Genomic DNA, 12,917 nt, shown 5'->3' with positions numbered 1-12,917 from the left:
ATTATTTTGAAGTCTTTTTACAATTTTTATATCATTTCAGCCTCACAATAGCCTAGGAAGGAAATAAGGGGTTCCTGACATATTTGTTGACAAATTTTCCAGTGAACTCAACTATCTAACATATAGTCAGTCAAAACAAATGGTGTAATGTCCAAAAACCATGAGTAATAACTTTAACTCAAAGAAGTATTCAGGTCCTGACTCAGAATCTATTCTTATGATAGATAAAATTATTCATTTTGCACAATAGAAGATTAATAGACAAAGGAGAAAGATATAATTATCATAAAAAGGGGTAGCAATTGAAAAAACAGACTACCGAAGAAAAACAGAAACTAAAAAGGCAAAGCAACCTGATGCTATTTCATATGGGGGAGATGAAAAGCGCAAGAACGCAAGACCAGTAATGTACTACACATTCTTGGGAACCCTGGCAGACTTGACATGATTCTCAGTTTCTATAGCTTAGTGGTGTCACACTACTACAGGGAGGCAAACATGGCTCAATATAAGCAGTGTTTAACTCCCTTTCCTTCCTACCATCTTAGGAGACTACGCCAATTTTAGCTCTGGTTTGTATAATTTGAAGTATCAACATATACAACTGTGCACATGACCAAGTTGGAGGGCAGTTACCAAGAGTTTTCCAAAGAAAACTGACTACAACTTCATGTAATATCAAATAGTTTCACTTGCCCAAGCAGGAGACTGTTTGCACTGCTCTGACCAAGCTTCAGGATGTATACCATTAGCAAATTTAAACTGTGGGTAGGTTTTCTAGTAAGTTGCAAAAGAAAAAGGAGGTGGAAATTTGATAGGCAAATAGATATCACTTTTGTACCCAAATTGTAAGAAACGCCGCCCCCCACTATTGATATTATTGAAATGTACACCTGTCCAGTTCCTGCTCTTTATTTCATTCCACTATGACTTGTCCGAAATGTGCCAAGTCATATCTGACTTTGGAAAGATATGAAAAGCAGAAAGAAAAACTGATACAAACAAGCATAATAAGGCCGTCTTTTTTTTTAAATTTCCAAAAGAAAGTACTTGGACCAGATATGAGATCAAAGATCTGTCTATAGAATTCATTCCATAAAGGATTACAAGTGGTCACAGCTCAAACAAACTGATTTATTTTAAGCTCCTACCACTCCCATTAAGCTGACTCAGTGTGACTCACTTCTAATGTAATTAAAACAAACTAGCATAACAGACTGGTGATTCTCTCAAAGGGTGAACTGAAAGGCAAGATGGCAGTGCTTCCTGCAGCTGAGAACACAACTTCTGCTTTTTTCACTCCACATCCAGCCACTGGAGCTACCAAATCTGTGATCCTGTGACTGCAGAGGTGTAAGCTCTGCCCAGAGAGACCCAGTATGGGGAAGGGAACATGAGAGCAGTCCCACGGAGTGAGGGAACAGTCCATTTCATTTCACAATTTCATTTGAGCTCAGTATTTAAATGAATGAGTGTGTCTAGGATTGGAGTGAAACAAAGAGGAGAACCTTAGGTGGCTCTGCAGCCCACTAGGAAACCCCAGGCCAGGGGGGAGACCTTCCGAATTATGCTGCACCTTCTTGCTGAGTGTTCAGCTGGTTCCCAAGAGGGATTCTTGGCTAATTAATTGCGACTGATTCTATTCCTGCTCCATGTGGGCAAAAGAGAGGAGTGGGGTTTTTTTCTGACAATTCTCACCCACCAGAAATATCTGATACATTGCAAGTGTGCACTCAGACATTCTCCCTTAGCTCTCATTACTGTAGTAAAAATAAAGCAGTTTTCTAGGGAATTCTTTCTCAATCTTAAATTAAAGAGATAATTCCTTTTTGATTCACAGGAATGCTCTGATAAACACTGAAAGGTGAAAATGGAGTCCATGAAAATGCATCCTGAGGACAGTCATTCATAACCTGCTACAGTAAGTGGAGAGGCATCATTATTGCCTTCTCTACCTGGACTCTTAAAACTTATCCCAAAATTCAGGATTTATAGGAACAAGTTCCTTTTAGTTTAAATTGAGGCATTAAAAAATATCTTGGGATATTCAAAATGACGGCTTAATGTGACAATACAATGCCTTACTGCATCCCCTTACACCGTCCCATAATGTCCCATACTTATCAAGTTTTCATGAATGAAATCATCAAACGGAGCTGGCTGCTCAGAGAACTTGGCAATGAGTTCTAAGGTAATTTGAAGAATGATAGCTAATTTTACCAAATTCATATCTTGTACAGTTTTCTAAATGCAGGGCCCAAGGGTAACTTCACCTTTTCAATGCTGCTCCTACTCATTTAGAATCATCAGCCCCATCAATCACATAGTACCTGAAGGTGAGGGATGCAGGGCTTCATCAGGCTGCCTACGTTTGTGGTCTCCCTTCCACTCTTCCATAAGTCCTGGACCCTTTGCCCATTGGCAATCCTTAGCTTGGGTGGAAGACTAGTCAGAAGTAGTATATGTACAGAAGTTCTCACAACAGGGGTAATTTAACCACTAGGCTTCCGAGGGCTTCATTTGATACTATAATGAGTACTTTCTTCGTGTCAAGCACACTGCTGCGTAATGGGTTAGCAGAGATGAATAAGATACTCTCCTTATGCTTGAGGAACCCAAAGGAAGAGGGGGAGGTAGGCGCATAACAATGTAAGCAGTGGCATGCTCTGAAATGGTAGAGAAAAGCTGTCAGTGCATCTAGTACAGACTGAGGTGTCAGAAAAGGCTTTCTAGGGAATGTGTTATCTGACCTGAATCTACAAGGATCAGTAGGAGAGTCTGAAAATAGGTGTGGAAAAGCAAGTAGATTCCACGCAGAGAGCTAGTGAAGTAGGAAACTGTATGCTATGTTAAGGGAATGAAAAATGTTCAGACTTGCTGGAGCATCATGTTAGAGAAAGATCGGCAAGGTGCAAATCATAGTGGGGCTTCAGTGTTTTCTTCAAAGGAAAAGCGGAGCTTCCCTCATGGTGTAAGCTGTGTTTTCTGGATTGTGTCAAAGACCAGATTGGGGAAATGGTCCCGGCAGCTCTCTCTCCATCCTCTCCTCTGCTCTGCCAGAACTCTGCCCATCTACCTATAGATGGGAGGATGAGTGAGGTGAAGGTTTAGTATCTTCACGCAGACACAAAAGGGAGATGAGTTGCAACTTCAAGGATTAAAGAAGAAGGGAAGTTGGATGATAGAAGATCTATTTTTAGTTTCTTTTTGAGGACTCTCCATGAAGTTTCCATAATGGCTGCACAAGGACTCCCTTTCTCCACATCCTCACCATTGCTGGTTAAAAGTCACTTGTTGACTTTTTGATAACAGTGTGAAGTAGTTCCTCACTGACGATTAGTGCTGTTGAATATCTTTTCATATGTCTCTTGGCCATTTGTCTGTTTTCTTTGGAGAAATGTCTTTTTATGTCCTCTGCCCATGTTTTGATTGAATTGTTCATTCTTTTGTTATTGAGTTGGATGAGTTTTTTCTATGTTTTGGATAGCAATTCCTGCCAGATATATTATTTGCAAGTATATTCTCCCATTCTTTTAGTTGTCTTTTCATTTTATTGATGGTTTCCTTCACCGTGCAGAAGCATTTTAGTTTGGTGAAGTCCCATTTGTTTATTTTTGCTTTTGTTTCCCGTGTTCTAGGGGTTATATCCGAAATGATATTACTCAGAATTATATCAAATAGTGTACCACCTATGTTTTCTTTTAAGAGTTTTATGATTACCATACAACCCAGCAATTCCACTTCTGGGTATTTATTTAAAGAAAACAAAGACACTAATTTGGAAAGATATTTGCACACCTATGTTTGCTGCAGCATTATTTACAGCAGCCAAGACATGGAAGTTACTAGGTACCCATCAATATATAATTGAATAAAGGACACACACATACACACACACACACACACACACACACACACACACACTGCAACATTGCTCAGTAATTTAAAAAAGGGAATGAAATCCTGTATTTTGAGACAACATGGATGAACCTCGAGGGTATTATTTTGGGTGAAATAAATCAGACAGGTAAAGGCAAATGTTGCATGATTTCACTTACATGTGGAATTTATAAAAGCAAAACAAATGAACCAACAAAAGAAAAACAGACGCAGAAACAAAGAACAAATTAATGATTGTCAGAGGGAAGGAAGGTAGAGGAAAGGGTGAAAAAGATAAAGGGAAGTATAGTCAATAATAGTGTTATAAGTATGCACAGTGACAGATGGTTACTAGACTAGTGTGTTGTTTACACAGTAAGATGCATAAATGTTGAATCACTATGTTGTACGTTTAAAACTAATATAATATTGTATACCAATTATGCTTTAATAAAAATTAAAATAAAAAAAGGAATGTAGGATGGGCCAGTGGGAGGAAGAATACAGAAAAAACATATACATATGATTCCTTTTGAGAATATTTATTTGCTTTTCTAAAAATAATGAAAGGTAATGAAAAAACCAGCCCAACTTATTTTATTCAAGGTATGGTTGCATAAACCCACCCAGAGAACTGTTTTGTGTATTAACTGAGCTTCAAATACACTTGCTGTGCCTTGTTGAACAGGATCAGGACAATCAGGTGGAGCATAATTAAATCTCCTTTCCAGAAAGCAGAAAGAGTCCTTTGTTTCAAGAGAAATTTAAATTTGTATCTTTGTGTGTGTGTGTATGAGAGAGAGAGAGAGAGAGAGAGAGAGAGAGAGAGAGAGAGAGAGTAGGCCAGGGCTAATGAAACCTTGCCTATACATATCTATACATTTTATTTTTTCCAATGAAGGCATGCAGCCTTCAAGGAGAGAAGCAATTCAGCAGAGAGATCAAGAGCACGGGCTCTCCAGCCTGTAGAGGTGAGGTTCAGTCCAGTTCCGCTATATGTTTTGGACAGTAATTCCAAACTATTAACATAGTGATTAGAGATCTTGCATAATTACTGAACTCAGAGCTCTGGTTTCGGAACACCTACTTCATAGAGTTGATAAGGGATTCAGTGAGACTGTATGTGAGCATTTAGAAGACCTCCCTTCTGTAAGAGTGCATACGATAAAGGTAAACATGGAGATTATTTAAAGAGTTAAACACATAAATGATAGCTTACATTTTGGAAAAGACATCTGGTGATTTCACAGTAAAAGAAGGGATTTGCTTCTCATCTTGTATTTTCAGCTGTATAGGCCGTTTTACTCCCCAGAAAATGTCCAACATTCCTTCAACAATTAGCTTACCATCTTCAGTCTAGGGAAGAAACCAATCATCTCAAACATTGTTTTTGTATCATCTATAGACAGTAAATGTTTCAACTGAACATGTAGAAATTAAGAATGTAAAGCATCTTAATAAATTTCTAACTGGGATTGTTTGGCTTTTCAATTTATCTTCAAAATAATTCTACTATAGCATTGGAAGATTTTTTTAAGTTGGGAATATTGAACAAAGGAAGGAAAAATTCTTTTATTTTTGAAAACAGCTATACCCAGTGAAGTAGGTCACAATGATGATGACATGCCCATCAGAGGGCACAGTATGGTAAAACGCTTTCTGAATTCTATGATTCTGCAAAGTTTACTCCTTCACGTCATTCAGAGCCTATGGTTAAATTCTTCTCCTCCCCACTGAATAAGTAAATATCTTTACTTCTCCTCCCCACCCCACTTAGATTCTGGAGCCTGCTTCCCCACTTTGATGTTCTACACAGCCATTGTCACCATCTGATATACCATACATTTTACTCCTGTTTCTTGTCTGCCTACTAGAACTTAAGCAGCATGAGGAAAGCACAAAACAAACTTCTAAACATCATGAATTCTGTGGGAACTATTAAATTAAAATGTAAATCATCATTTTCTTAAAGTGTTTAACTTTTCCTAAATTTTATATTTTTATAATTATAGAAGATATTAGAGATCTCACAGATATATTTTTATAATTATAGATATTAGAGATTGCCGGAAGCTGGTCCATCCTTGCTGCTTGACATAGTTGCTGCAGGGAAGAAACATCTGCACAGCATATGTTTCAAGGGACCTGGGGTGTATGGCATACTGTTCTTAATATGTTTGCTCTCTTTCTTAGCACTATGTGTTTTAACCAAGGTCACCTCTCTGAGAAAGGTTGTTTTCACAGGTGGGGATTTTTTCCCTGGAGTTAGGGATTAACAGACTAAGGAAGTGAATCAGTAAAACCCCTTAATTAAGTGCCAGGAGGGTAGTTAATCACTTTAACTACAAGCAGTCACGCTTAAACTACATAATCTTTACTTAGGATAATCTCCTTCAATTATTTCCTTGTAGCTTAACAGAACAATATAGTAGTGACCTTGGAATGGAGATAACAAACGCCCTACCTTTGGAATAGAATGGATAGGATTAAAATCAACTGGTATAAATACAGATGTAACAGGAGAATAAAGACAGAATCTGGCTGGAGAACCTGGCTTGAGAACCTGGCTATGCTGGTCAACTGAACGCTGTCTCCGTGTCCTTCCTTCTTTGCCAACTCTGTCCACACCTATGGGAACCCCTGGACCTGCTGGGGCTTGACCCCAACAAGAGATCTCTCAGTCATTGAAATTATTTTAAATTTGGTCCATTTCTTTTTAAAGGGATCTGTTGTTTTTCTGTACATCATTACATTTGAGGAGTTAATTGAAATATCCAATTGTTTTGTAAATATCCTCTGTCCCAAATGCAGATTTAAGCCAAATCATGGTGACCTAAAGTCAGCGTTCGACCACCATATTTGAATATTTCAACCAGAATATTAGAAAGTTACAATATTCCCTGGGACCAGGAAGATATTATAAAAATGGGAAGCAAGCAGCATTAGAATACAAGACTGTGGAGAATGAGGCATTCAACTGAAAGGAAGGAGAAGGGGGAAAGGAAGAAAGAAAGAAAGAAAGAAAGAAAGAAAGAAAGAAAGAAAGAAAGAAAGAAAGAAAGAAAGGAGAAAGAGAGAGAGGGAGGGAGGAAGGAAGGAAGGAAGGAAGGAAGGAAGGAAGGAAGGAAGGAAGGAAGGAAGAAGATTTAAAGTCAATGTGTACAGTAGCCTTTAAGTTGCACCCCTGAAAATGTTTTCTAGCTTCAGGACTTTCCTGAACTGTTTCTTTAACATTTGAAAATGTATTATTATGACCCGGTTTACATGTGCTTTAATGTTCATGCATTTTAACAACCAAATCAGACTATGTTACAGATATGCCATATAGTTATGATTTATTGAATAACTCTCCATTGATAGAGACTTAAGATATCTTCAAATTTTTTCCATTACAAATGATATCACTGTGAACAGCTTTCTGTATACATCCTAGTGCATTTGTAAGAATGTATTAGGATAGATTTCTAGTAGAATTGCTGAAAGCAAATATGTTATTAAAGTTATTTTAAACGCTTTCCTTTTCCCCCAAAATGCTGAGTAAGTTACTGATGTCCCAGGACTGGGATTTTTGTGATATGCATAAAAAAATTATGATCAACTTAAAGATGAACCTGTTTCTCAGACCATTTGTGCTACTGGCTTATAAACTCCAACTCATCCCAGCTCCTCTGGACCTTTATCGAATTTTATTTTTCCTGTGAATCAACTGTATTTCATTTTTTCATGGACTTACCTGTGCATATGAAATATGCAGATTTTCCTGATTTGCATAAAAAATGTTATAGTTCTTCAATAAAGAATTAAGTTGTTCCCTAAAAAAAAAAATACATTCAGTTACAATCAGTCTTAGGCTTTCTAATGGTGAAAAATAATAATGGTACTTCCAACATGAAGGTATGAGATGGAAAGAAATGGTTCAATGGAATCTTTACTCATCGGTCATTTTAAATTAATGTAGGTCATTGAAAACGGAAGGCTTCTTAGGACGCAAATAAATATTAAAGGTGCTAATTCATAAATAAATAACCAAAGAAAGGAAATGACTCTGGCCAAAAGTGGTGAGGAGAGTGTTCTACAGCAGAAGGCAGCCATGAAATAGACATTTGGTTTTACATTCCTTTTTTGTTTTGCAACATTTAACCACCAAAGAACTTATATACATATATGCATAGCCCAAGGACAAGGGCAATAGGGTGGTGAAGACCTGGGGGATGGGTAGGGGCTGGGAAAAAGGGGTAAGGGGGGGGGGTGGAAATGGGAGATATCTGTAATACTATCAACAATTAAAAATATATTTAAAAAGAAAATTTCCATTTCAATATTGAAAAAAGAAAAATTTCTCTAGAATTCCTGTATGCTATACCATTCCATTTCCCAACTGGGGTACTTTAGAATTTTAGTGTTTGTAAATATTTCTGTTCTAAGTAGCACTGAGCACACTGATTTGGCTCCCTTGGAGTCATTGCTGTGAGATATTTCCTAAACATTGCAGTCCTGGTGAAGATCACAAACACTTTTCCAGCTCTCGTTACTGAGTGTCAGGGCAGCAAACGGACATTTCTGGTTCATGCTGGATGCAACTCTTGATATGCTGAGCTGTGAGAGTTGTTATTAAAGCAATGAATTTTTACGTAACCTTGTTCCCTCAGCTTCTGTTTCTGTTAAAACCGCACAATAAGGTAAAATACAAGTATCCTCCAAAGTATTTACCTCAGGATTATGTATAATTAGAAAAGTTATTCTCTGGGAACAAGCTATTTGGAAAGTGTTTCTGTACCCAAACAAAATCTGACTGACTCTCCCTCCACAGAAATAACTCAGGGGATTGGCAAACAAATGACCCAAGGAATTGGCAAACAGTAGTCCTGGGCCATCTGTTTTTTTATAAATAAAGTTTTATTGGAATACAGCCACACTAATTAGTTGGCTTGTCTGTGGCTGCTTTCCTGCAACAACTGCAGAGTTGAGTCCTGTGGGAGAAACCAGATGGCCCACAAAGCCTGAAATATGTACCCCTATGATATGGTATTATTTGACTCTATCGAGAGAAAGCCGGCCAACCTATCAGCCATGTGTAACACAGGGTAACTGAATACCAAAGGAGTCTTCCATCCTTCTTTTCACCACAGGCAGGATCTTGCTGACTATTAATGGCACTTTGAAGGATATTGGAGTGTGGGAGAAGAGTTGAGCTCAGTAAAATAATGTTAAGATAAAATTAGGTAAGTTAATGGTGCAATAAAGCAAGGACTTAGCAAAGAAAATTCAGAAGTTAGGTGAACAACTATAACAATGGTGAGTGCATTCCAAATACAGTATTAAAAAATCATCGCATTTTCACTGTAGGTACCTGACCAGAGGAACTTTTGAAGATGATTTGTTTATACAGTTGATGAAACAACGGGGCACAAAGAGCTGAATTGTTACTGATCCTCTGCTGACTGATTCAAATTATGTGCTCTATCAGAAGACCTGTAGTAATGGTCATTCATTCATTCACTGTGTGAGCACAATCATGAGGCCGCAGTCATATTCTGAGGGTGGGTGAGAGCTTAGAGGAACAGAAGATCTTCAACAAACATGGGAGGGTGAGCATTGAACCAGGAAAGTGTGATGAGCTTACCAGGCAAAGTAAACATTAACAAGGCCATGCAGCTCTTTCTGTAGTCATTGTGCAGAAAGCTCAAAGAGTTGGGATTCTAAGAGTATAACACGGAAAATGGGGAGTGGTGAGCCATGAGCTGAAGAAGCAGACAGGAACCTTGTGAACTATTTTAAGAGGCTTAGAATTCACCCTGCAGGCAATGGGCAGCTACTGAAGGTCCTTGGCAAGAAAGAGACATGATGATGCTAAGGGCCACTAGGGAACTCATGGGAAACAGATTTCAGGACAGGACAAGATGCAGCAAGAAGAGTAGGACCATTGCAACAGTACTGGGGCAGAGGTACAGGAGCAAGGCTATGTTCCATGGAAAGGTGATCAGATGCCCCAAATATATGGGATGATTAAAGTATTAAAGGGACCTAGAATAAGTATAGGGATTATGCAGTTTAGGAATTCCAAAGGTAATCACCAAGAATTACCTAGGCAGTCCCTAGTCAGGAAAAGAGACACCGATTTAAGATACACTGTAACTGGTCAATGGTAATTGTAATAGATTTTAGGGTACACTTAAATGTTTATATGGATCCCCCAAAAGAGCACCCTTCCCTCTCAGCCCCCAAAGAACTCATCCAGCCCAAACCAGAATGCTTAGCCACTGTCCAGGCCCTAACAAAGCTGTAAAGTGGGCGATAAGCAATGGATTCCATATCCCATCTTCTCAGTTTATAAATCTCTGGTATATAGAAGTCGTAGGAAACTCAGAAAGTAGATGCAAGGTTCAAACAGCCTGTAAAGAGCACCCTTCCCTCTCAGCCCCCAAAGAACTCATCCAGCCCAAACCAGAATGCTTAGCCACTGTCCAGGCCCTAACAAAGCTGTAAAGTGGGCGATAAGCAATGGATTCCATATCCCATCTTCTCAGTTTATAAATCTCTGGTATATAGAAGTCGTAGGAAACTCAGGAAGTAGATGGAAGGTTCAAACAGCCTATTTTATGAGTGATAGATAAGAAATTGATTTTCTAAGATCTGGATGTTCTTTTAGAAAACATCACACAGTATATCATCTGGATTGTATTTTTTACAAAACTAAGGGATGGCAAACTTCCATGTAAGCTGGACATCTAACTAAATGAACACAGAACCATAAGCTCCCCCAGGACAGGAGCAGGCACCACGCACTGGCAGCGCAGAGAGGGGATCCTGATAGAAGCAGATGGACACCCAGAATTATTCATTACAGCTCCCGGAAGAGTGCTAGCCAGGGAGAGACTTATCAGGGAGTGACAGGTGCAGAGGAAGGATGCAGGGGAGAGCCCAGGGTCCCTGTTCCTTTAAGGCGCCCAGCTCAATTTTAATGAGTCATGATGGATCAACTGTAAAACTTAGGTGTACTTTGCACTTTGTGGCGTGGATTGCAGCTGCTCAGTAGATGGGAATTACCCACAATCTGACGTTTGCCATGAATAACAGACTTAGCAAGAAGTGAGTTCCTCAATCTTATCACGCTATTTAGCTGCCTGGAAGAAACCATTTTATAAAACTGTAATGTGCATGGACATTGGATGGCGCGACATGCAGAAGTGAGTTATGCCCTGCAGAGATAGAGTGGGTGCCAAATACTAGTTGGAATAAGAGTTCTTTCTCTTGTTTCACTAGTGATTCATGGCATAATTAAGTGGATATCGGATCCCTTTCCTAGAAACAAACAAACAAAAAACCCTGCCCCATTCTTTTCTAGTGACCCTTACAGCTTGGATTCACGGAAGGCAAGCCAGAACTAGTGTATGTTGTATTTCAGCACAAACTTCAGAGACTGCCACACGGCACAAAATAAACCTCAGAGAAAAATACGGCCCACGCAGCCACCAAAGACACATTTGGCCATGGCTGTGCTTTCTGAGTTTGTGTTACTTCTGCCTCTCGGAGTCTTGCTAAGAATATTCAGGCTTCAAGTCAGGCAGCCACTGAACTGCAAGGAGGCAGCAGCGCTAGGAAAAGTTCCGCTCTGTGTGTTGCCTTAACAGCAGGAACCTCAAACATGTAAAAGTCTCTGCAAAGATATGAAAAACCAAGGCAGAATAAAAACACTAAATTGCTCTCCTACACAGGTTATTTACCTTTAAAAAGTCCCCCCCCCCTCCTTATTGATTTTGTTCATAATGTTAACTTTTAGCAATGACATGAACAATCGCATGTTAGGTTCACAAAAACAATTTAAACTTACTGTATGTTTTTACAAAACAACTAGGAGTGAAACATGGAAAAGTAACAAATTGATTATTTGCTGGAATTAAGGTCGGATTTTTTATTTTATGTGCTGTAGTTCTGTATACCTCCCAAACTCTATAGAGTAAGGGCATAATTCATTAATAATATTTTCATAAATTTACTTCCATAAAGACATAATGCAAATGCCTCCATGTTTGGGGAAAAATGGCACTAGAAAAGAGAACAGAGAATAGGTACAGGCTTATCATTAAGCCGCTTGCCAAGACAAATCGTCATTCCATTTTTTTTCCCTTTATTGAATAAGATATTACAAATGTGTCCTTATTCCATATTGCTGACATCTGCAAGCAGGAGCAGAATTCTCTTAACCCACTTCACCCCTCATTCCTGTCCACTCGAATCCTGGAATTAACACTGCAAATGTCTGCAGCCCCCCTTCCAGAAGCGGCCCCAGCCCCAGGTCTAATTTGCCTGTGGCCTCATCTCCTGGTTCAAATGATGAGGGAAGAAAACCTTTCAACCTTTGCATGAAGACCTTCCCAGTTAGCAAAGCAGGTCATTCACATTTCCATTGCAAATGAGGACCGGGTTCTACTGAGTGAAAACTGAGAAGTTGGAAAGAGGAGGACTGTCTTGACTGAAGTAAAAACGCAAAGCCTACATTAACAGGGAGCTCCAAGTTGCCTAACTCATCCTGCCTTCCTCTGAAGGGGCTGTCCTTCGGAAAAGGAAGGGACCCCTAGCAGCTTTGCCAAGGTAGCCTGACTCTGCTGCTGTTTGGGGTGAGGGCGCCTGTGATTTGTTTGCTTTGTTCTTCCAAGCAGACTATCCTGAGGCCGGAACTCCCTCTTCAGTGCTGATAGATAGCTGATCATTTTAAAATTGGGAGACGGGGAGAAGAATCTGGGAGTTCCATGAAATCCAAATCTAATCAATAAGGTAATATGACCAGATCTATCTCGCTTCCACCACATGACCACTCTCTAGCTGCTTTTAGCCATTTTGTAACATTCATATTTTCTGGGCTATTCATCTTTTCAATATGGCCCTGCAGCCATTAGTGGATAGAAATGTCAGGTTTTTTTTTTTTTCAGTTCCTCAACTCCTAGAACTCTGATAAGACCAAAAAGATTAAAGATTAAGGAGTAATTTCACAGTATTAAGAAGAAACTTGAGCTAGGCCAGTGAGGCTCAGTGGTTGA

General features: G+C 39.2%; 1 protein-coding gene across 3 annotated transcripts in view; it reads right to left on the bottom strand.

The window, feature by feature from the left end:
* RASSF6 (Ras association domain family member 6) overlaps positions 1 to 12,917 on the bottom strand; it is a 53,325-nt gene that overhangs the window by 16,019 nt on the left and 24,389 nt on the right. For all 3 annotated transcript variants that reach the window (XM_006770650.2, XM_015568413.1, XM_006770651.2), the window contains exons 3-4: positions 7,613 to 7,691; positions 5,099 to 5,235 (exon numbers count right to left, since the gene is read on the bottom strand). In XM_006770650.2, the coding sequence (XP_006770713.1) occupies positions 5,099 to 5,235; positions 7,613 to 7,691 (216 nt within the window). The remainder of the gene's footprint in view (positions 1 to 5,098; positions 5,236 to 7,612; positions 7,692 to 12,917) is intronic.

Source organism: Myotis davidii, unplaced genomic scaffold (genome assembly GCF_000327345.1).
Source record: "Myotis davidii unplaced genomic scaffold, ASM32734v1 scaffold905, whole genome shotgun sequence".
NCBI classification, from domain to species: Eukaryota; Metazoa; Chordata; class Mammalia; order Chiroptera; family Vespertilionidae; genus Myotis; species Myotis davidii.
The sequence above is the reverse complement of the archived record's forward strand: the minus strand, read 5'-3'. Positions and strand labels throughout refer to the sequence as shown.